Source organism: Perissodus microlepis, chromosome 3, assembly GCF_051167445.1.
Source record: "Perissodus microlepis isolate ML-2025 ecotype Zambia chromosome 3, ASM5116744v1, whole genome shotgun sequence".
In the NCBI taxonomy this organism is placed as follows: domain Eukaryota; kingdom Metazoa; phylum Chordata; class Actinopteri; order Cichliformes; family Cichlidae; genus Perissodus; species Perissodus microlepis.
Window position 1 is genome coordinate 16,843,620 of NC_140463.1, and position 25,117 is coordinate 16,868,736.

At 38.8% G+C, this 25,117-nt stretch overlaps 3 protein-coding genes across 7 annotated transcripts; all 3 read left to right on the forward strand.

The window, feature by feature from the left end:
• The first annotated feature begins 581 nt into the window (after positions 1–581).
• LOC146390210 (myelin-oligodendrocyte glycoprotein-like) lies at positions 582–9,136 on the forward strand. Of its 3 annotated transcripts, none has more exons than XM_084923256.1 (6): positions 4,906–5,009; positions 6,393–6,461; positions 7,412–7,789; positions 7,880–7,972; positions 8,062–8,163; positions 8,242–9,136. In XM_084923256.1, exons 1-6 carry the CDS (start codon positions 4,919–4,921, stop codon positions 8,274–8,276), a joined length of 768 nt encoding a protein of 255 aa, XP_084779382.1. In that variant the 5' UTR covers positions 4,906–4,918; the 3' UTR covers positions 8,277–9,136. The 3 variants fall into 3 exon arrangements, with proteins under 3 accessions (XP_084779384.1, XP_084779382.1, XP_084779383.1); XM_084923257.1 differs by having other exon boundaries at positions 8,065–8,163; XM_084923258.1 differs by lacking the exons at positions 4,906–5,009; positions 6,393–6,461 and adding an exon at positions 582–767.
• A 1,721-nt stretch (positions 9,137–10,857) lies between these two features.
• On the forward strand, positions 10,858–16,671 carry LOC146390211 (selection and upkeep of intraepithelial T-cells protein 2-like). Of its 2 annotated transcripts, XM_084923260.1 has the most exons (5): positions 10,858–10,994; positions 14,374–14,751; positions 14,839–14,931; positions 15,032–15,132; positions 15,207–16,671. In XM_084923260.1, exons 2-5 carry the CDS (start codon positions 14,457–14,459, stop codon positions 15,234–15,236), a joined length of 519 nt encoding a protein of 172 aa, XP_084779386.1. In that variant the 5' UTR covers positions 10,858–10,994; positions 14,374–14,456; the 3' UTR covers positions 15,237–16,671. The 2 variants fall into 2 exon arrangements, with proteins under 2 accessions (XP_084779386.1, XP_084779385.1); XM_084923259.1 differs by having other exon boundaries at positions 15,032–16,671.
• A 561-nt stretch (positions 16,672–17,232) lies between these two features.
• Positions 17,233–24,836, forward strand: LOC146390212 (myelin-oligodendrocyte glycoprotein-like). Of its 2 annotated transcripts, none has more exons than XM_084923261.1 (5): positions 17,233–17,537; positions 21,407–21,784; positions 21,919–22,002; positions 22,093–22,202; positions 22,281–24,836. In XM_084923261.1, the coding sequence occupies exons 1-5, from the start codon at positions 17,447–17,449 to the stop codon at positions 22,317–22,319; spliced, it is 702 nt and encodes a 233-aa protein (XP_084779387.1). In that variant the 5' UTR covers positions 17,233–17,446; the 3' UTR covers positions 22,320–24,836. The 2 variants fall into 2 exon arrangements, with proteins under 2 accessions (XP_084779387.1, XP_084779388.1); XM_084923262.1 differs by having other exon boundaries at positions 17,235–17,537; positions 22,096–22,202.
• Positions 24,837–25,117: the final 281 nt, after the last annotated feature.

The following is a 25,117-nucleotide window of genomic DNA, read 5'->3' on the forward strand; positions in this document are numbered from 1 at the left end:
TCACGCCAATAAATTAAGTATCTTAATTGTGCTGCTTTAAAATAGCTTTCTAAGTTTGGGAGGGAAAGTCCACCCCGTTCCTTAGGTAGTTGCAATGTTATATATCTAACTCTGGGTTTACGGCCCTTCCATATAAATCCCGAAATCATTCTGTTCCATAACGCAAATTGTTTGGCTGGTATGTGTACCGGTATAGATTGAAAAAGGAAAAGCAGTATTCAGCAGTCGCCTCCTTGTTCTGACACACACAACTAAACTATTGACTACACTACACACTAACTACACAAGATTTGCGCTAAACGTCGCAAATCTCTCACATCTCAACCATCGCATTATTGGCTGGACTATGGGATAAGGTGGCATCGTTCTAAGCAGCCAGTCACTTACTGACTAACACTGCAAAACAGAATTGTTAAAGTTTTAATATTAATTTCAATTCAGGTTAGATTTTATTTATTTATTTATTTATTTTTTGCGCAACGCAGATTTTCTGTGCGCAGAGACCGTGCCAGCAGCAGTGAGCAATTGCGCACGCGCGCAGCTTAGAGGGAACATTGCTCATTACCGTATTTGGATATTTGAAGACTAACAGGTCATTCATTCATACATCCAGTGAGATCGAGGCAGGAGCACAGCCAACCTCAGGTTTGATTAATTAATCCACGGACTCCGTGTTCTGTGCACCATGTCTGTGTACAGCCCACTCTTTGCCTCGCTGTGGACTTCTATTCTGTGCTCGGCTTTCAGCGTGTGGACTCTGGCTGGAGGTAAACGTTACTGTCAGCTCACAGCTGTGTGTTCTTCTTCTCCGTGTCGCTGTGAGTGATGACAGTTATCAGTGAGTTACTTTGACACGGAAAGAAGTTTCAGCGAGATGATTTAAGCAGGCTCTCATTTGCGATGAGCGGCTTTCCCCCGTTTAAGCGCTCATAGGATTAATTATAACGGGCAACACTGAACAGGCTGAAAGTGTGAGTGTGAACGTATTAGACTGGTGTCTCTGTTAATACTGCAGGGCCGCGTGTTTAAAGTGTAACAGAAGACACGTGCTATACTTTGCTGTTTGGCACCAACATCTGACAGGTGTGGAGATCTCCCGGTAAACGTTAAAACCGTCCGCTGAAAAAAAAGAGAGACTTAGACGCCGCATCTGGCCGTATCCATCCACCCATCCCATATCTATGGAAGCCCGTTACCACCACTAAGGAAAAAAGGATCTATAACTCGAGTTATTTTGTCGAAATGTTGAGAAAAGTAACTCAAAATTTCGATTTTAGATACTTGGTTTTTGGGTTGGTGTTTTGTTAGTGGAAACGGGCTTCAATACGTATCCGTCCCACAGTGAGTCAGTCAGTGAGTCACGGACAATTGTTGTAAAGTATTTCATCAGTTAATCAGCTCAGAATTGATGTGACTGAACAAAAGGACGTCGTGACATTTAATAACAACTCATTTGTTTTAAATGCTTAGATGACATTTGGACTTTCCAAATATAAGCAGCTCTGGTGATTTTGGTGACTTTGTTGTTTATCTGCCATGTAGATCATGTTTGAATAACCACCAATAATCAGTTATTGCCTGATATACGCAGACATCCATTTGTGTTAATCGGTTAGGCTTCTACCCTGCTGTGCTACACATCCTCCACAAAGACAGGTTATGAGTTAAATGTGAAAACAGCTCTGTTTTGTACTTTTAAACGCTCTCTGCTTCTTGCTGTTTCTTCATCTCGTCTTGTAACTCTTAGTACCCCAAAGACTGAAGAAATGAAAGAAGACAAAGGTGATTCTGTTTAAACTGGAGCTGAAACAAACAAAGAACCCTTTGCCTCTCCTTGTCATGTCTAACGGTTGACATGTCTCTGGCCTGGGAGGGTTATCACGAGCATTTGATTAACAAATTAATCAAATTAAAGCTGCAATGTTGAACAGTTTTGAAGAAGGAAATCCAACGTTTTTCATGTGTTAAACCAGTTTTGTTACTTGTGGCTTCCTTCAAAAACACGATGGATGCTTTTGTTTTTGAAGAGGTGATAAAGAATAGAAGTTCAACGAAATTGACAGAACTCAGAAACTCGACCTGTTTATTTGCATGGTTAATCCCTAAAGGTCCGTCTCTCTAAAGAGGAATCACTAAAACTAAGAAATACTCATTGGTTAGTAATCTCTCAAATGTATAGTGAGTGTTATGGGTCAGAGAAATTTATTTTGTTGAAGTCTTTCGAAGATAGAAATGGCAGAACCTGACTTTATTGACCATTCCAGTTTCTTCACATATAAAAGCTGACAGAGTCCCACATATTGAACCTTCAGTGGTGTTGTGACCTATGATGTGCAATGTCACTGTCACCCTGTGATCATATGGGTCCTTATGGACACGTGAGCTGAGGTTTATACACAACCTCAGCCCATGTGAACTCTGAACTGAGGTTTACCAGGTCCCAGGCTCCTTAATTCCACTGACTCAGCATCACTTATTAGAACTAAACAAGGCTTTAGGGTGAAACAAATCTCCCATGAGTTCTCTGTTGGTTTTGGAAACATATTGAGGAGGACTTGTTTCATTTAATAATTTAGTCCCAGAAACACCTCTGCAGTAACGCCACAAAGACTCATGGGCCTGTTCATGATGTTCAGGTCTTCAGTGTGTAACTTTATAGAGATGTCGCTCCAAACGCAAGATCATCAGGACAAAACTCTAAGAAACGGTGAGTTAACAATCCAGCTCTTCTCCTCATTATTTCTGTTTGGGTGACATTTTTGTGCATTTACCTTTTTTCCTTTGTTGACATCACCAGGGTCTCTGTGGTCATCATCGTCATCGCCTTCATGTCCGTTGCTGCTGTCGCTGCTTTCTTTGCATAATTCTATTAGTGCATTTTTTAGACATTAAAAGTAAGAAACAAACAAACACAAATAATGTTGATTCTTGCCATCAGACTTAATTGGATTTAAAAAAAAATCTTTTCAACTTTTTTTAAAAAAATCAGAAACAGCCAGAGGCAAATGAGAAAACACTTTTTATTTTTACTGGATCTTCACTCAGGTTGGATTCAAACCAACAGCCACCGGGAGACACTCGGGCCCAGCAGCACCAAGATCATCTTCTATAACAGGAAGTGAGCCTAATTTGAACTTTGACCCCAGCTCAAGACCACGTCCAGTTTATCTATCGAGCTCATTTTCACACAAAAAAAGTGTCATACAAGAAAACCCAGAGTGGAAGATCAGAGGATGTAAACAGGAAATATTTCTTACAGACGTCTTCAGTCAGAGTTGCTGCTGTCAGACTCTGGAGGATCTGCTTGGAAACATCAAGCAGTGAAACTGATGGATTTCCTCCTTCAATACAAAACTGTGAAGTTCAGCCTGGAGAAGAAACACTCCTCTGCCTCACTGTCAGCATGTTTAATGAATATTTATTTAGTCTCACTGTGTGAACTTATTTAAATGTTATACCTGAGTATTTAAAGAGAACTTAAATCTTCAGTGAGACCTTAAAGCATCTCCGATGGACAAATTAAAGGGTTAAAATCCCCCCTGATCATTGCTAACCAGACTGAATCATCCCCAAACACCAAGACTGTTTTGTGTTTAAATATGTTCAGTTTTTTTCCAGCATCCGTTACAGATCAAAGCGTTAAAGGAAATTTAAAGGTTTCTCTCTAGGTACCATGGCCTCCTTCCATAGTCCAAACATTAAGTGGAGATTCTACATTGCTCATAGGCAATGTGATTGTGAATTTTTCTATGTCTTTCTGTATTGGCCCGCAACAGACTGGAGATCTGTCATGGGTGCACTCCGTTTCTCGCCCTATGGTAGCTGGGATGGGTTCCCTCCCGACCCCGATAAGGATGGATGGAAATAAGCCATCCGCTGGCTGATCTGCAATAATGAAATGAGATTTGTGAAGTATCAGAGGTTTGATTGATTCAGAGTGCACATGCAAAGCCATGTATACCAAACCTCCAATCAGAGTTTCTGCAGCAGCTGTAAAATTGTTCCTTTTAGTTGATAATTTTCTACACTCAAAAAATGAACTGTTGACTTCAATTAATTATTTTTTTGTCAACAGGTTTCAGAAAAATGTATTATGTTAGATAGAAGCAAAATGCAAGTTAATTAAAACAAATGAAATTAGATTAGAAAAGCAAAGGTTTTGTGAACTGAGGCAATAAAAATACTGTATTTCTTTAAGTTTTTCAAAGATGTTTTCCCTTTGATTGAGAAGCTTATTCGGTTCTAAAATCCAATGGTGAAGAATCCCAGGTATTTAATCTCTTGTGGGAGCTGTCTCTTAGAAGGTTGTTGACCCAGTAATGATCATTATCAGTAGAGGTTTCAGGTGAAACCACCTCTCTTCTCTGTCTAAAACATGAAAGACTGACCTTTATCCTTTATCTTTCAAGTTTTTTTTTAAACCTCTGCTGATAATTACAATTCCTTATTTTTTTTTGGAAGCTGCACTTCCAACAATATCTATAAAAAGGGAAATCTTTGTGCCCAACTTAACATGCAAAGCAATCTGATACAGTTGAAAATGACTCCTAAGGTCAGCCTGAGTGTCCTGGAGTGATAGTGTTGCAAACAGAAATACCCAGAAGAGCCAGAGGATCAGGGCAGGGGGTATATTTATTGTGTAAATATGTCTGTAGTTCAAAGTGATGGAGAACAACACTTGTTTATAGCTCAGTGATGGACTTTATTGTTTTTGTTTAGTAAGACCTACATAACTGGGTGAAAGGGTGTTCCAGCTCATGACTGTGTTGGCTGTCTAGTCGCAAGTCTGGAAAAAAAATTTGACACAAATGACGGAAGAAGGAAAAGAGAGAGAGAGAGAGGGGCGGGGCTAAAGAAGTAGCCTACTTGAACGGTCCACGATGATTCAGGTAATTCATTCAAAGAATAACTACGAGCCATGTCTGTGTACAGCTCGCTGGGTGGAGACTCATCCTCACTGTGGACTTTCATCCTGTGCTCAGCTTTGCTTGTCTGGACTCCCGTTCAAGGTAAACTCACAGCTACATTTCATTCACATTTTCAAGAAATAAACAAGCCGAATTCACTATTAGCAGTTCAACTTTGTTGTGTGTCACTGTGAGTAATGACATCAGTTAATTACTTTTGACACGTGAAATAATGTTAAATTGTGGTGATTATCAGGCAGGTTCTGCCCCGTATGAAGCGGTTTCTTCCAATTTGAGCGTTGATAAGAGTGTTATGTATTTATTTATCGGATAAAGGCGATGATCCACTGAGCATTCTAAAGCTGTGTAAAGGTTCGACACGCCTATTTACGTCAGACACGCCACACCTGTTTCTCACAGCGTAAACAAAACGCATGCGCCACACCGCTGCCTAGCAACAAGAACGAAATAAGAAAACATGTCCGGTATGCTCTTGTGGAAAATTAAATGTAATGTAAATGTAATCTCTGATATCACGTAATGACACATTACAAACTTTGTTTCTCGCCTCAAATGTTTTCATTTGCTCATTTCGCAAGTCTGTCTTTGAAAAATGTACGAAAAGGTTTGAAAGGAGCCGCCATTTCGGCGCAGTTGTAAGGCCTGATCACGTGACGGATTTGTCCAATCAAATTCAGTCACGCGAAAGTCTTGATTTTACATATTTTTCACTTATTCTTGTAAATATTTTTAGTCAGGCTTTCAGTTTAAAGTTTCCATTCTGCGTTAGATTTTAAGTTAGTCCTACTCCACTGTTTTATGAGGTAAACTCCCTGAACCTACCGTACAAAATAAGACAACAGAAGAAAATATAGATTAACGTGTAGCTTTTTATGGATCTCCTGCTTTGTTCTGAACAGATATGTTCACCTTGGCAGGGAAGGGGTGCTTAATTTGTGTGGTACACACATTTGATCTTTATAAGAATATTCTACTGAGTTGTAAATTTACACATGTCATAACCTCATTTATTGTTTGGTAATCATGACTTTGCTCTTTTCAATCTTGATTCAATTCAATCATTGAGTCATTTCTGGGAAAACCCCCACCACACATCCAGTTAGTTAATCACTGGTGACTAGACATAAAAGAAATTCAATTATATAGGGACTTTTCTGTGTGGTTTCTTTATTATTATTATTTTATCTGACCTGTTATCAGGGTCAAGGAATTATTTTGTGAATATTTCTAACTAATCTATATAGAAAGCATTAAACATCACAATTTAATAAAACATTACCAAATATAAGGCAAAAAAAGATTATATTAATTAATTTCCATATGTTTATATGTTTTTGTTTGTTTGTTTTTAAATATATTCATGTTCAGGCTTCATGTTTTTGTGTATGATGTCAGCAGCTTGTATTATAAAATCTTCTCTATCTTCTCATGATGTCTTCTGAAGTTGTGAATTTCTTTTTCCAGTTATTCCGACGTCCCGTGATGGTACAGGAAGTCTTTCTAGAAGTCCAGAAGTCTTCAGCAGCCAACTCGGTAACGTCTCCACACTGTAGAACTTAATTCACTTAAATTACATTGAATTTATTTAAGAAATCATGGCCTTACGGGGGGGGGAAGTAATGTCAGCAAACGAGGACTGAATTAAACCAATGTCACACAAACCTAATATACTGAATATTTGCTTTGTTGTTTCCACACAAACACCAGAAACCACATCATACATTGACAAGAATCAAACAATACAGATGGCTAATCAAGTTAAAAAGTAAATATTAGAGCTTAAGCCCATAATCACACCATTTTTAAACATTTAAACAGCTGGAAATTGTAGTGAGGGGATGAATTAACACTATGTTCCAGTATTTTTAGCCGACATATGCGTCCATCATGGTTTTCCACAGATAAGCTAGTTTTGGCTTTAACAACTTAATTCAGAAGAATTTGGTTAAAAGTCTTTGTGGATTAAGGTTTTTTTTTTTTTTTTTTTTGTCTTCCTGTGTCTGGTTACTGTAATTTCATTGTTCTGGATCAGCAGGTACCCACAGGAACCCAGCATTTTACTGTCTGTGTGATGATCTCATGATGATGTCACTTATTTACAGAGATTACTCACAGAGGAAGCTGTTCAGGTTTAGATTAAAGCAGTTACTGACCAGACTGTTTCCCATGATCAAAACTGCGTGTGTCTGAACCAGCACAGATATGCCTCCATTTAAACCTGATGCATTCAGCTTAATTTATTCTACTCTAAATTCGCATCCTGATATTGAGATCTCTGTCCTGTTTACCAGTATACTGAGGAGGACTTCTTTCTTTAAATAATTTGATCTCAGTAAGAAACATTTCTGGAATAACAGCGGAAACACTCGTGTGGCTGTTCAAGATCTTCAAGTGTTTGGTGTGTAACTTTACAGAGTTATACACTGAAGATCTGTGGAAGTTCTGTAGGAGTCCAGGAGAATTAATTTTCTGCCTGTTTCCAGGTGAGGTTCTGGTGATCGGTTCAAATCTTCCAATCGTTGCTGCTCCGGGTGATGATGTCATCCTGCCGTGTCACCTGGCGCCCATGTTCGATGTCCAGGGTCTGACGGTGGAGTGGTCCAAACCCGACCTGAAGCCCGACCCGTCGGACCGGCTGAGCCGAGTGGAGTACGTTCACCTGTACAGGGACAGGCAGGAGGTCCCCGACATGAAGATGGCCTCGTACTTCAGGAGGACGGAGCTGTTCATGGACGACATGAAACACGGGAACATTTCACTGAAGATCCTGAACGTGTCGGAGGAAGACAACGGCAGATACAGATGTTTCATCCCCAAGCTGCGGAGCAGAGTGAAAGCTGCTGTTGTTGAACTTGTAGTCGGTGAGAAGATTTGTTTTGGCGATGTTTGTGGTTCCAAACTCAAATTTTTATTAACAATTTATGACCCTTATGTTTTTTTGTGTCTTTTAGACCCAAACTATGGGAAAATGTCATCGACAGAGACACCACTGCATCCCAGAAACCTCCAAACTCCAGATCCTGAGGACACGACTCAGAGAAACAGTGAGAAAAAAAATCCAGATTTATATCTGCATCATTTCTGTTTTGGTGACGTTTTTGGTCCATTTGTGGTGACCTTTTTTTCACCTCAGCAGGTCGGTCCAGGGTCGCTGTGCTGATCTCCATCATCATCACTGTTTCTTTACTTGTAGTCGCTGCACTTGCCGCTTATTTCTCTCGCCATTACACAAAAGGTACATCAGAAACAAACACAAACATGTTTTTGCTTCTTGTGCCGTCAGACTGACTCATTATTAAACTTCTTTTAACAGAAGCATTCGGAGGACCAGGGGATCCAAAGTCATAACAATTACTAGTGCTTTACACAAAGGATCGTTGGTGTTAATGGAGTGGAGAGCGTTGGAGGTTTATCTTTCCTGGATCCTGACAATTTGGTTGGGGATTCAAACAAGCAGCCAGACACTTCAGTCCAGCAGCACTGAGGTCATCATAAGGTCACTTTTACAAATGTTTAACAGCTATCAGATAAAACACAGAGTGAATGCTACACAGTATCTACACAGTAAATAAATGAAAGACGTTACATGTAAGTTATTATTATCATAAATAGCAAGAAGAAGTCTGAGAGCACGAAGCTCTGCTGAGGAAAGTATTTACTTAAAAAAAAAATTCTATTTTGTATGTGTTCGTTTTGTTTTCTTTGTTTGTTTGTACTTTATGAAGTTTGCAAAGCAGTAAATATGTGATAATAATCTGACAGATGTTTACTTTGATTGCACAAACATTATGTAGGAGTCATGGATGAATAACAGGTATTTATTTGTAAATAACTGACTACATAAAACTTGAGCTGATTATTTAATTTTACACTATAGTATATTTCTGACTAACTGGGCAGCTTACCATCTTTCTCTGGGGTCAACTTAAAAAAAGCTTTTATTTGGTATAGAAATTCACAGTTAACCTTGCTGATGTGAAGCATGCACTTGACCATAGATGGAGAGATGGTATCTTTGATTTTTAAATGTTTGTCTTGACATTTGTTCTACTTATTTTTATTTTTTATGAACTTTAGCGTGTTTCTTTTATTTGTCTTTAATGTTTAAAATCACCTTCTTCCTGCTCTTTGTAAACTTTGTTTTTAAAGTGCGTTATAAATAAATTATTCCATGCCTCATATTTATTTATTTATCATTTCTGTGTGTTGTTTCCTGTTTGCATTTTATGAAGTTTTCAAACTGTTTGATTAGATGAAAGTTTGTATTTTTGTGAATTATTTTGTGTTTCAGAGATATTAAAATGCTCTACAGAGTTTCATTATTCTTAGCTCAGTCTGATGCAGTCATCTCTTACTGCTTTACACACATACACACTGTTCCCTCTTACTCCTTTATGTCTCAATTAATGTCATGTATGATGAAGTTTTCATTAGTCTCATGTTTCTGACAGTTTGATGGGAAACATGCACGTGAGGAGCTACCTGGATTTAATTTGCCAGGTCTGGTAGTCCTCGTCTTGCTCCTTCTCACAAACTAGCTTTCTGGGCCTCATACAAAAACACTCTTAACCCTCTAAAATAAAAACTAAAACTACATATAAAAAAACAAAAAGTGACATTTTAGTTAACTAAAATAAAATTTAAAAATTGTCAGAAAATGCAAAACTATAATAACTCTTATAGCCATGTCCAGGACTCTGTTTTTGTTTTTTTCCACTTTACACAGGTGCAGACTCGAGTCCTCAGTCCTGTATGTCACTGAATTTGTCAGAGACTGTGGTGGCAGACCATGGAGTTGCAGGCGAGAAGTAGCACCCAAATGCAGGACTCTTGTGGTGAACAGTGGATTTATTTATAAAGTGCACGATGAATCACTATTTACAAGTTCCAGGCACTGGGGAGGCGTGGCGCTTCCTCCCTGAATCCCACACAGTGCAAGTGTCCATAAAAAGTGAATAGTGAAAACAGCAAACTCCTACCAATACCTAGTGAAGACAAAACACACTGATGACTATACGATCCTTCCTTTAGCGAGGGTTTTCTAAAATAGCAGACCACAGCTGTACTGACAAGTCAGAAGGAAGAATCTGGCACCGACTGGAGCTCAGCCACACTCTTAAATAAGGCGCTGATGACGAGTGGCAGGTGTGGCTGCCTCCAGCGCAGGAACACTTGCAGGATCACGATCTGGCAACCCCAAACATCTGGGAGCATGGACACAAATAAACACACAGGGAGACGGTTGAAGAAAACAACCAAAAGACTACACTCAGAAAAAAAGCATATTTATACAGAAAGTACAAGTCACAGTGATTTAGTGGTCATTAAAATGTGTTCAGAACTGCTGATGGTTCATCTCCTAGACGCACGATATGATATCCTCGTGTCGGTGTTGTTGGCACATAGATGATGACACACTGCTCTCCCCTTGTGACTGCCGTCAGCAGCAGTTATGCAGTTTATGGTAATTTCATGGGTGTAAGTTACAATAAATACATTAAAATATTGTAGTGGGTCAGGGCTGTTCGGGGTTCTGTTTGTACAGTTATGTTTTGTTTATGTTGCCATAGTGACAGGTGACGCCCTCTCGCTGCGACGGTGTGTCCTTCCGGGGTCAGAGGGCGCCCCGTTGTTGTTGTTGTTGTTGCCGCGCTGAGCAGTTAGCTAGCGGCAGTGTTCTTCTGCAAATGTAAATAAACGGCTGTGCTCCCTGGCTAGCTCACGGGAAGCAAGACCAAACGATACCTCCGTCTCCTCCTTGTCTGAGCTCGCCACAATACTTTCTTTTTAATAAATCATATTTAATGTATACATTTTTGGTTTAAAAACACACATTTAAAGGTTTTACAGAATGTTTCCAGGGTGGAACCAATGTTCAGTCTGTTGTTTGGGGTTGACAATATTTTCATTTACACGCCACACTCGGTAGAAGGCAGCATGCTTTCCTTTCTCAGTTGGTGGTAGAGCTATGTAGATGCATGCAAAGAAGTTTCCCGGCTATGGGGGAAAAGTGTGCACTGCGAGATGTGTTTTCATTAACCCCTTCAAGTTCATGCGGCCAATGAGGTTTGCAGTTTGTGTTTTATATGTTAGTAGAAAAATTAGGTGTTTGTTTGTGACAGAACTGTCAAGTTTATGTTAGTCATTGTAAAGGTCAAATTGTGAATGTTTTTTATGTTGTTGAATAATATGCTTTATTGTTTATTCTCTATGATAACTTATTGTGAAAACTGATTATTCTATGTTGTTTGTACAGTTCAAATGGTATGGTTGGTGCCACTTGTGTCCATTAAATGCAGTAAAAGTCAAGAATGCCTTGAGTCCGTTTTTCAACTTTGAGGAAGCTACACCCCTACATGAGCTGACTTTATCATTTGAAAGTATTGGTACTGGTGTTGGCAATACTGGCTCTGTAGGTAATCAGTATTGAGTCGATACCAAAAGTTCGAGGATCACACAGCGTTGCTCAGAACTCTTCATCGTCACCATCATGAAGACCATGAAGAGTTGAGAGTTAATGATCGTTATTCAGGCTACAGACGATCCGCAGTGACATCTTGAACTTAGCTGATTTGTTTGTGAACCCGTGTTAAGTGTTCACATAGTAGACCCACACAGGGTCTCAGATGGATACGTTGATGCAATGCATCATGGGAGTTGCGGTTAATTCCTCCACCAAAACAGTCTTAAAGTAAAAAAAAAAATAGAAGTAAAAAAGTAACTTTTACTTTAAGAATCAGTGACTTACAAACAACTTCCCTTCAAATTTGGTTGTGTCTAGACACGTAGGTGTGGGTAAATCCAGAGCCTGTCTGCACACTCACAACGTTACACCGATAAAAAGAAATGCTGAGTTCTGACTTCATATCAGGATCTGTTAGTTTTTTTTAGCTAACCATAGCGCAGTGAAACATGTCACATATTCGGATGATTTAAATCATTTCACAGAAGAAGGGCCAACACATCAGCTGATTCAAAATGAATCCAAAGACAGTGAGATTAAAGATTAAATCATAGTAAAAAAAAGAAATAAAATATAATCAACACAGTATTTTCAGAGGGGTCAGAGCGCTGAGAGAACAATCATGGCAGACAAACAGATGACCAAAGCAAATACAGCAGTATTTTGTCTTTCAGTATCATAAGAGGCACAGCAGTATTTTAGTTTTATATTTTTATTTTGTTCGCTTTGTCTTCTCCTGCAGCATGAGTTAGCATCAATGTTCTGAGTCATCAAAGTTATGAAGCTTGTGACAAACACCTGTTTTATCTGCCAGCTGAATCTAAATGTAATCACGGGGTTAACCGCGGGGATTTATGGGAGTTTTTGAAGACTTTAGAAACTTTATTTTTTCCCCTCATCGAGTTACAGTTAAATATTATTGTTTGTTATAGATCATGTTTTTTTCTGACATTTCCGTGGTCCAAGCTTTTCTATAGCAATGAGTAATTATTGTTAACAACAAAGAACAACTGATCTGGTGATCATGTTGTTTGATAACGACCGTTAACGGGTCAAGGCTCCAGGTGTTTCCAGATGTTTCTGGATGTTTCACGTTTGGAGTTCCTGATTTAAAAATTCTGGCATTAAATTGCTAGAGTCAAAAACATGTTTATCTGCGATCATGAGCGCAGTGAGTTTACTGATAGACAAGATGAATTGTAAGATTTATTTATTTATTCATTCATATATTAAGAGCGCAAACGAATATCACCAGTTAGCCTGACCACCTGTTAAATCGCGCACACACGGTGAAGGACACAAATATGTTCAGCAGCGGAGCAAGTCAGCTGTTGCTGTATTCCACCAATCACAGACGAGTGATGCGGGGCGGGAATTTAAAGCCAGTGTCGCTTTCACCGAGCAGGAGGCAGAAACACAGACCTGACTCACTCAGTCCGTGCTCTATCTGCGATGTCTGTGTGCAGCCCGCTCTCTGCCTCGCTGTGGACTTTTATCCTGTGCTCGGCTTTCAGCGTGTGGACTCCGGTTCGAGGTAAACGTTACTGTCAGCTCACAGCTGTGTTTTCTTCTCTGTGTCGCTGTGAGCGATGACAGTTATCGGTGACTTGACACGGAAAGAAGTTTAAACGAGATGATTCAGATTCGCCCCTGTGAATTGCGGCTTTCCCCCGTTAATATAGCAGGTTGACTGTGTGAGTGTGAACTTGTCAGACTGCTGCTTCTGTTAATGCAGCAGAATTTAAACAAAAAACAAAATTATGTTTAAAAAAATATAATAGAGCGTTTTTGTTTCTGACTAACATACAGGATGAAGTCTGTATTGTACTGAGCTGGTTTTCTATCATCATTGAGTGGAAACGACTTCATTTAGAGGGTGTATGAGGAGGATGTGAAGGGTGGAGTAAAAACAGTTAGATGATTAGAGTTGGGTTTAAAGGTTTGGGTGGAGCACTGAAGGTTTTATTAACACTCAGTTATTGTTTTTTTTTTTTTTTTTTTTATCACTGCTCTGTTACAGGTTATCTGAGGCAGAGTCACTGAGCCTAGCATGAAGTAGAACAACACAGCTTTAGTGTACTAAAGTAAGAGAGCTCTGACTGTAAGTGAAACATGCTGGTTCAAGCTGAACAAGCTGATCTGATAATAAATCAAATGAGGAGCTTTGACTTTAATAACTCGTTTTATAAGACTAACCAAACTAATCAGATACTCTGGTCATGATTCAGCAGCTAACAATGCCATGTGTGAGTGACTCACAGGAACTTCTGCTCTCTAATCTCATCCATACATACAGTTTTAACTGACGTGTCTGCAGGAAAGGCGTCCGGTTTAAAAATCTGAGTCAGACCAAATATGTGGATCCATCTTGGAAATAAGCAGCTGAGTCTAGTTTCTAGACTTCATGTGTCTGCAGATCACAGGCAATTATTGCTGAGCAGCATGTGAATGTAGGGTTCGTTATATAGTTACAGAAACACATCCTCCACATTATGAGTCATTGTGAAGAACTGACAGAAAGCAGATCTTCTGCTGATTGTTGGTTTGCTGTAAGACCACGTCCTGCTGATCCAGTTATCAACATGCTGCAGCTTCATCTCATGACCTTCTTAAACTCTGGGTAGTTCAAAGACTGTCACTGTGACACGAAGCAATGAAAAGAAGTCATGATGACTCCATTAGAAATCTGAATCTGATTAATTAGCACAAAATACTCCATGTCATTGCTTTCAGTGCCTTTTGCTTTTCTTTGTCTCCTCTGATAAGCTGAACGTCTCTGAGTTGTGAACATTAGTAAACTGAGCCTCGTCTGCATTTCCTTTAAACAGATTATCAGGTTTATGTGTGTGTGCGCCTCAAAAATCTGACTTGTACCTAAAATGTTCAGTGTGACTAGAAATGTTTTATAGAAACACATTTCTAGTCATGAGGGTCTGTGGGAGTTCAAAGGGTTTAACTTTTTAATTTTCCATCTGTTTCCAGGTGAGGTTGTGGTGATCGGTTCAAATCTTCCAATCATCGCCGCGCCAGGTGATGATGTCATCCTGCCGTGTCACCTGGAGCCCATGTTCGATGTCCAGGGTCTGACGGTGGAGTGGTCCAAACCTGACCTGAAGCCCGACCCGTCGGACCGGCTGAGCCGAGTGGAGTACGTTCACCTGTACAGGGACAGGCAGGAGGTCCCCGACATGAAGATGGCCTCGTACTTCAGGAGGACGGAGCTGTTCATGGACGACATGAAACACGGGAACATTTCACTGAAGATCCTGAACGTGTCGGAGGAAGACAACGGCAGATACAGATGTTTCATCCCCAAGCTGCGGAGCAGAGTGAAAGCTGCTGTTGTTGAACTTGTAGTCGGTGAGAAGATTTGTTTTGTTTTTTTTAGCCATTTTCAAAGTTTCAGCCTCATTTTACAAACAGACGCTGACTATGTGTCTCTTTTAGATCCAAATGTCTCTGAAACCTCGACGATGGAGATGCTGCTGCTTCCTAGAAACCTCCAAACTCCTGATCCTCAAGATGTGACTCAGAGAAATGGTGAGAAAACACTCCAACTGTTCTCTGCATCATTTCTATTTTTGTGAAGTTTTTTTTCTAAACTGTATGTTTGTTTTGACCTTGTTCATTTCTACACCAGTAGGTCGTTCCAGGGTCTTTGTGGGCATCGCTTTCATGGCCTTAATATCAGTTGCTGCTTTTGCAGCATATTTTTCCCATCGCCTGGTTCAGAAACAAAAAGTAAGAAACAAACACAAACATGTTGTTGCTTCTTGTGCCCTCAGACTGACTCATTATTTAACTTCTTTTAACAGAAACATCGTGAGGATGAAGGGACCCTCTAGCTGTATTGCTTAAAAGAGGTTGATGATAATAGTTCATGAAGCATTAAAGTTTATCTTTACAGGATCTTCACAGCAGACTCTCCTGTCCCTTCCAGCTCATCATCCTCACCACCCCAGCCTTATACTCAAGCCTCTTGGCTTGACAGTCGCCCTTCTTTGCTTGAAGCTCTGGTTTGTCGCCGTACCCCCCAGTCACCTGCCTTCTTCCTGCCACTTTGGAAAACTTTGGTAGGTAGAAAAGAAACTGAAGATGAGACTGGAGTGGAGATAGATAAAGCAGCAGTGGGATGGACTTCTCCATCTCCATATTTTGGTACCCCACAAAGAATGTGACGTTGAACAACATCCCAGCAGCAACAGGTTTGGTCCCAAGAACTACACACTTTGCCAAGAGTACTGCTGCTGATGTTGAAACTCAGAAACCAGTCTTACTTGTTATCATCTATCGTCCACCTGGGCCTTACACAGAGTTTCTCTCTGATTTCTCAGACTTTTTATCTGATTTAGTGCTCAGCTCAGATAAAATAATTATTGTGGGTGATTTTAACATCCATGTAGATGCTAAAAATGACAGCTGTTATTAGACTCAATTGGCTTCTCTCAAAATGTAAAAGAACCCACCCACCACTTTAATCACACTCTAGATCTTGTTTTAACATATGGCATAGAAACTGAACATTTAACAGTGTTTCCTGAAAACCCTCTCCTGTCTGATCATTTAACCTGTTTTTTACATTTACAATAATTGGTTACACAGCAGTGGTGAGTAGACTTTACCACAGTAGGTGTCTTTCTGAAAGTGCTGTAACTAAGTTTAAGAATATAATCCACCCTCTGTTATCATCTTCAATGCCCTGTACCAACATAGAGCAGAGCACCTATCTGAACGCTACTCCAACAGAGGTCCATTATCTTGTTAATAATTTTACCTCCTCACTGCGTACGACTCTGGATACTGTAGCTCCTGTGAGCTGATTTATCTTTGACCTGTAAACAGGTCAAAGATAAATCAACTCAAGACCTGCTGCAGGCTCATCTCATCAGTGAAAATAAGGGCAGTACGACTCTTGCACAGAGAACAGAGCCGGCAGCACCTGCTGCACATGAGAAAAGTTCACATGCAAAGACCACGGTGTTCATTTTCAGCTCTGCTCCACCAGCTCCCCCTGGTGGTTTGGGAACATACTGCAGATTGGGCACAGTAATAACAGGAACTATTTATACTGTTTGTACGGTGCATAAAACAGTTACATATCTATGTAAACGTATTTATTTATATAACAACTGAATTAAGCTGGACAGGCTGTGGTTAGTTTGTAATAAAAATACACATTTGGCCTAAATTCACTGCTCTTGTATTGAAGTTTGTGTCACAGTGGGAGGCGTACATATTGGCCTTAACACTTTGTATATGACTGGGTAGCATTAGCAATTTACAGCCAACAGATTCTTTTGTTTGTTTGTTTTGGCATATTGACTTCACCATTAATGCATTAAATTTATTGTAGGCTACCCTCAAAAAATGGATGGTATGATAAAACGTTTTTTTCAAGCCTTGGTATTTATTACAAAATATGTGTTGTTTTAATTGTTTGTTAATTTTCCCAAATTTCTTATTTTGTTTGAATTCACTGTTTTGCTTTTGTCTGTAGAAACACTTTGCGTTTTCTACCTCCACATAGTATTAGTATTAGTTACGCAAAACAAACAAGAAATGCAACATTTTTTACAAGAAATTTGTAATCTCTTTGTAAACCGGTGATTCATTGTTGTGACATCCCTCCTTTTGATATATACTTATATATACATGTACTAACATGTATACATATACATGTAAATCATCCGTTGTCAGGTGACATTTATCAACAATTCAATCTGTCATGACAAAGATGTTTTTCTGAAAACAAAAATCACATGACAAATCGCTGACCGCAAAAAAAAAAGAAAAATCTAGAACTGTAAACAAATATTGCCAAGGAAACACCAAGCATACAGTTAACCCGGAAAAGCGTATTGATTAAGTCATTTTAAGTCAATCAACACAGAAAAGGGTGGAGTTTAGGCCCGCCCACCGAGAGTATTTGAGCAACCGGCGGAGAGAAAATGTGTCAGAGAGAATATTCGGGAGCAGGAGGCAGAAGCACAGTCGAGAGGAGCCTTCGTTTATTCATTCATTCATTCATTTATTCAGACTGTGTACTTTATCCAGCATGTCTGTGTACAACTCGTTCTTTAAGGACTCTTCGTCACTGTGGACTTCTATCCTGTGCTCGGCTTTCAGCGTGTGGACTCTGGTTCAGGGTAAGCGGATATTTTAAACGTTACTCTGAGCTGCAGTTTAATAACATTTTATGAATCAAATCAGCCAAATTAACTATTATCAATTTTCCTTTGCCGTGTGGTATTATAAGCAATGACAGCTTTCAGCGAATTACGTTGACATTACATTAACATAATAATATATTAAATGTGATGATTCAAGGGTAACTTCTCCTCTAACGAGCGGTTTATTTTCGTGATTTTATTTTGATCCACCGAACAGTCTAAAACTGTGAGTGTCATGTCTGTGTGTGAAGGTTTAAGGCCGATACTGAAGCGACAAACCCTGAGTTTATCACAATGTAAACAGTAACCATGTTTGTTCTGTTTACACGCGTGCTTAGCAACACTTCCGGTGACGCGATAACTGTGGCGGTTCGGGGAAAACCAGCATCTGGTTATCTGAAATAATGACGTATACACTAACTAAACATCCGGTTTGTCGCATGAAATGTTTTCAGAGACTCGTTTCGCTCGGTCGTTGCTGTGAAATTTACAGAGTTTGGAATGAGCCGCCATCTTGTTTCAGGCTTAAACCCGAATCACGTGATTTCCGTCCAATCAGGGCGGCTGTAATGTGCTGTGACCTAGTCTGTGTGTGTGTGTGTGTGTGTGTGTGTGTGTGTGTGTGTGTGTGTGTGTGTGTGTGTGTGTGTGTGCGTATAAATATATATTTCTGTTTTTAACGTTAAAAGAAATCGAATGATCAATTTACAAAAATTATTAATTAAAAAAAATTAAGTGGACTGGAATATATACATTAATAATACATGTTTCAAATTTAAAAAACTTGTAATCCCAAACAACAACCAATAAATATTTACACTTTAAACCAAACGAATGAAGCAAAGTCTAGATACTTATTATTCTTGTATAGCCCTGAGCTCAGCTTAATCTCATCACAGTGGATATCAGGTGGAGAATGAAGCTAAACGAGTAAATAATGACAGGATTAAAATGAATAAATTAAAAAATAATGAATGAATGAATAATTATCCAGTATGATGATCAAATGCTTGGCTGGGTTGCAGAAGATTCACATTAATAGTTAGTTGTTTTAAAACAATTAACCTGTAGCCTCTTATGGATCCCTCCTTTGTTTTACATAATCAGGTACTTCATCTTGGCAGAGAAGGAATGTTTGATTTGTATTGTGGTTTTTTCCATATTTGATTGATATTAAGTTGTATATGTTGTAATCATATTTAATTTTATGCCAATTATGATTTTGATATTCCCAATGGGAATTTAGCATTCAAGCGTCCTTGCTCAAAGTTTCTAAAGAATGGGTTGATGACTTTGTCTTGTCTATTATTACTTTGACTTTATCAGAGTTACAACTAATGAATCACTGTTGTAGGTAATATTAGTCACTCTACATGATAACAGCACTCACAACCTGATATGATAGTATAAATTAAATATTACCTGAAAAAACTAATTCAATGAGTTTGAACTATTATTCTTAATTTTTTAAAAACAATATTAATATTCTAAATTTTTTCATATTTTTCTTTTCACGATTCATGTTTTTGTCTATGATTGCATTATAAACTCTGTTCAAACTTTTTCCAGTTTGATTGGACAGTTTAGTAAGTTGTGGATTTCTTTTTCCAGTTAATCTGATGTCCCTTGATAGAACACAGTGTCTTCTAGAAGTGTAGGAGTCACCTTCAGCAGCCATCGCGGTAACATGTCCACACTTTGAAATTTGTTACACTGAATTTAAAAAGTTAAGATCAGTGCCTGCAAAAAATGCTATCAAGAAAGGAGGGCGAGCTAAACCACACTGTTTATTTTGAATGTTTTATATATGGACAATACACCCTTACTTTAGCAATTTTTATAATGAATCCAACTTAAAAATACAAGACTTAAAATAAGACAGTATTTATATTATCAGTGAAGAGACAACGTCTGGTCCTGTGTTTCATACACTGCACAGTTTCAGGACCCAGTAGTTAAACCTCAGCACTTAATAGCTTCACTTTAGCTTAATAGTTGCATTGTTTTTGCCACACAAACACCAGAAACTGCATCATACATAATTATAAATCTAGACACAGTCCCGTGAATGTTTGTGCCTGCTATTACAGAAGTGTATATCTGTACAGCTTTTATACTCACCGTGAAAAGGGAACTTGCATTAAGTAATTAGAGTTTGCTTAATGTAAGTAGGTAACCCTAAAAAAGGAAAATATAGTTTTATTGATCAGAATTTGAATTCTTGTGAAGAGCCTTCTCTAAAGGCAAAAAGCAGATTTAAAACTAAGCAATGTATAATGAATATGTTGTTTATCCCTCCCTATAGAATTAAACGGAGGGATTTCATATATTTATAAAAACAAAATAGTTTTACTAAGGATACAAATTCATTCCAATCTCAAAAGTCTTCAAATCTTTTAAGTTTTTGAGCATTTATTCTTTACACCTAATTGCTAAGATACATAATGTAAATTTTACCTTATATTTTATACCAAAAGAGCTCAAAAGGGGAATAAATAAATGAAAAATAATCTCAGAAAACAACAAAGAAATGTAAAAAAAAAAAAGCTTACACTTAGAAAGAAAATAGACTGGATTTCTTTACGTTTCATGAAGCTGTCTCAGGAGTCCCAGGTTTTTTAAGCCATAGTGGGAGTTTTCCCTCAAGAGGGTTGTTGACCCACTATTTATCATGTGCCTCATCACATGAGCCAAGATGTGAAAAAGAGTGTGGGTCATTATCACCAGATGTTTCAGTTGAAACCGCTGTGAGACCTTGCCTCATCCTATCATGTAATCCATTGAAATCGACTGATGCAAGATGTGAGTGGGCGTTAAGGTGTCTGGAAAGGATCTCAAAACTGGATTATAGATGGCAGACAGTTGGTGTCATAAGTCACCGCCTCTGTTCAAAGATGGTCGCTCACAGTGGACATAGATGGCTTCTTTCACTCCTCTTTCAAACCATCTGTCCTCTCTGTCCAATGTGTGAACATGGATGATTGACAACTTACACAGACATAATGAACATTTAAATAAAGCTCAATCCAAGTATAATCCAATGAAAGTGATACATTAATGAAATCTGACAAATTAAAATATTTACTGTTTACAAGGCAGCAAAGCGTTTCTCTTTATTAAAGACACAGTTACAGGCAACAGTTCATCCTTGGGGGTGGGACATAAATATTAGATGGTAATCCAACCAAGACAATGAGATATTTCAGTCCAACAGAAATCAGCATTCTCTCTTTATAAAAAAAAATATCACATATTTAAAAAAAAAAACAAATTGCATGTTACATTACAAAAAGGACATGACTTTGTTTATACCCCGAATCCAAACATCCCTTACATAAACGCTTGAGTTGAAGACAGTAGGACTGGTTTTGGTTCTTCGAAGGGCTTCTCCAGGTCTAAATACTGACAGGAAGTCGCAGGTATTTCAGCTTCGAGGTGGTCCTGTGAGTCGCTGAGCCACCCTACCAACATGTTTTATTAAGAGCCAAAGTGCCACAGTGTGACCAGGATGTTCCAGGTGTTTCAAATAAGAGTTAAAGCATCTGCATGAACATAAAACGGGAAAAATAATTCTGGCAGCCTTTAACGCAAGGGCTTGAGACTATGATAATCTGGATGGCTGAAAACCTTCACAGATATATCACTACTTCATTTGAACTGAAGGATTAAACCGTTCTTTTTACCAAATATACTGATAGTAGTTGTTTCATTTAATTTGGTCCCAGAAACACTTCTGCAGTAACAGCACAAAGACTCATGGGGCTGTTAATGATCTTCAGGTCTTCACAGTGTAACTCTACAGGGGTCTGTGGGAATTCGGGAGGTTTAATTTTCCATATTTCCAGGTGAGGTTCTGGTGATCGGTTCAAATCTTCCAATCATTGCTGCTCCGGGTGATGATGTCATCCTGCCGTGTCACCTGGAGCCCAGGTTCAATGTCCAGGGTCTGACGGTGGAGTGGTCCAAACCCGACCTGAAGCCCGACCCGTCGGACCGGCTGAGCCGAGTGGAGTACGTTCACCTGTACAGGGACAGGCAGGAGGTCCCCGACATGAAGATGGCCTCGTACTTCAGGAGGACGGAGCTGTTCATGGATGACATGAAACACGGGAACATTTCACTGAAGATCCTGAACGTGTCGGAGGAAGACAACGGCCGATACAGATGTTTCATTCCCAAGCTGCAGAGCAGAGTGAAAGCTGCTGTTGTTGAACTTGTAGTCGGTGAGAAGATTTGTTCAATCCAAACTGAACTTTCAGACTTGGAATCATGCTTTGTGTATTATTTTAACTCATTTCCAAACTTTCAGTCTCATTTTATCAGCTTATTATAACTCTAGTGTTTATGGTCTTTTTAGATCCAAATTTTGCTAAAACCTCCACGACGGAGATGCCATTGCACTTCCAAACTCCAGATCCTCAGGACGCGACTCCAGCAAACGGTGAGAAGTCAAAATTTTCTCTGTCACTTGTGTTTGGGTGACATTTTTTGTCCATTTGTGGTAACCTTGTTTATTTCTCGTCTACGTCAGCAGGTCGATCCAGGGTCTCTGTGGTCGCCGTTGTCATCACCTTCATGTCGGTTCTGGTTGTCGTCGCTTTTTCTGCATGTTTCTCTCGCTGCCTTCATCAGAAATTAAATGTAAGTAAGAAACAAATAAAACACAAACATGTTGTTGCTTCCTGTTAGACTGACTCATTATTCAATTTCTTTCAACAGAAGCTTTCAGAAGGCAAAACGACCCAAAGCCAAGTATAACTATTCCAGGTGCTTTGCTAACGTTGGTGTTAATGGAGCTGAGACCATTTGAGATTTATCTTTCCTGGATCTTCACAGTCAGTTGGGAAATTTAAACCAGCAGCCACAGGGAGACACTCGGGCCAAGCAGCACTGAGGTCATCATAAAGGCAGTGGATTCTAGTTTTTTTGTTTGTTTGTTTTTAAAGCTGAAGACTCAAGCCATGGTCAGTTTATTTATCGAGCTCATTTTCAAAGAAAAAGAACATTTAAGGATTTAAGGACTTCCTAGTCCCGGATACCCTTTAATGCAAGACTGAAGAAAACCTCCCCTGCTCAACATGTAGAAGGATGAAGATCATATTTATTTTTATGGATTTGTATTAACTTGAAGACTTAAAATTCTAACTTATTAAAGTTTTACACCTTACTGGTTAAGGACAAAGTAATTCTTCCTAACAGCTACTAGTGATGGACAAATTAAAAGAGGAAGTCCTCCCTGAAATCGATTTGCTGCTTTATTTAGAAGGTTTTATTGGACATTTCCAGCTCAGTGTGTTGGAAAAAGATTTTTCTATCAGTGTGGATCTTGGAGATGCAGAAGATTGTAAAAACATCAACAGGATTTGATGTAACCGTAAAGTTTGGAAACCACATTCAGGACTTTTTGTTTCTTCATGTTTACCAAATCAGTTTAATGCAAGTCTGAATCAAAACAGGTCGGTTATCGTGACACTGATGTAGAGAAAGTGTTTGCTTACAAAGGCTGTCCTGGATGACATCATGAGACTTTATGTTTTTAAACTAATTTATCAAATTGAGCTTGAAATTAGCTGGTGGGCAGATCTCTACGACAGAGTCAATGCATTTCCTAAGCTGATACAGAGCTCCAGTTTATGTAAGAAAAACTAGAAGTGTCTATATTTTTTCATTTTAAGTTACAAAATGAAGATACAAACAGATTCTGATTTAAATTTTTGTTGCAGTTATCAGTGATAATTTCGTTAACCAATAATTTTGTCATGTACATTTGATCTACCTCTGGTAAACGACACAGCTAGCTCCCATTCTCCTCGTGAAAATGCAACAAAATATCAGCGCTTATAGAAGAGTAGAGCAGACGTGGACACGTTGATGCCAAGGAAAAGCAGACGCTTTGTGAACCGTGTGGGGCAACTCTCACACAAGCAGCACTTTATATGTTAGACAGTCAACTTTAGACTCAAAGATTTAGCTGCTTACTGGAAATGACTAAAACTACATCAAAATTTTCTTTCAAAATTAACGATGACTGAGAGACAAATGCCTAGCTGTTATTTCATTCCTCTTTAACTGATGACCTCCTTCACTGACTAATCTTATAACCACTCCCTGAACACCAAACGCCTGCAGGCAGGGCACCAAGATGTTGTTTGTGCTGGTTGTTGTTTATTGCTGCTTTTACAGTTTATAGCGGTTATTTTGTATTAAGAGTCATAGTTTAGCTCCATGTACCTGCGCTCTGCATTATAAGCTCAAACATACCCTGCAAACATCCTGAGAGCCTCTCTCAGGCCAAAACTGACCATAGTACGATTGTTTCAGTCAACGAATTCTGTTTTTTTTTTTTTAAACATGTCAGCCTGTCACAAGTATTGTCAATCAGTCAGTCAACCGAGTAGCGTCAGAAACGGGCTCAGAAGTTTGTGTGTTCAATTCATGGTTTAGGCTTCATTGGACCATTTTTTTGTATATTTTGTTTTGTTATAATTGATTAAGAAAGAGTAGAACACAATTTTAGGACACAAAATTTCTTATCGTAGAAAGCAACAACATCCAGGCCATGGATGTGCATTTTAGATCGAGGGCCACATACAGCCAACTTTGATCTTAAGGAACAGACTGGAACAGGTCAGAATGGAGTCCTTGCTGGGCCGATTCTGGCCCCTGGGCCTTATGTTTGACTCCCCTGATCTAGGCGATGTTAAAGAGTAGATCAAAATGATGTCTGTAATGTCTACAACTTAGTTCAAATTTAAGTTTGGAACATTTTTTTCTAACCAGGATAAAAAAACAAACAAACAAACAAACAAAAAACAAGTTATTCAACATCAAAATGTTTGCTGGGTAGGTGAATATTTACAAAAAAAGGCCTTTATCTGCCTTTTATTATTTTTGCTTATTTTAATTTGTGTTTTTCGTTCCCTGTTTTAGCACTTTATTAACTGCACCTTACATTTATTTCAGCTCATTTGTCATTAAGGCTTGACTTTCATTTTCTTTTGCTTTTGTGTAGAAACTTTGTACAAATGTTCCAGTTCTAATTAAAAGTGTTGCACGGCTCATCAAACTGGTCATATTTCATTACCACTGTTGTCTTATGTGTTTCACAGACTGAAAGAGCCACTGCTGCTGCACTGAATTAAAGTTGTGTGTCTTTGTGTTCTTTGTGCATCTGTTCTGTTGTGTACAGATGGATATTGGGAATGTTCACAGTTTTGAAGGTTTTATATAAAGTTTATTCTCAGATGGATTTAAATAAAGTTATTTTTATATGAATACAGTGACTGGGTCAAATTAAGCAAATGTTTTGTCCAGCTGTTGCGTGCGTGCGTGCGTGTGTGTGTGTGTGTGTGTGTGTGTGTGTGTGTGTGTGTGTACTCATATTCAATTCTCTACTGTCAGTGAATATCTATTTTAAAATCATTGGTCTCACACATGCTTTTTTACACCATTTGAAGCAGAACCATCATCTGAAGCCTTGTTTTTTGGTATTTACATGTCCTGTACAGTTTCTCGTTCTGTGGCGAGCTAGTTTTCCTTGCTTTGCATGCAGTTTA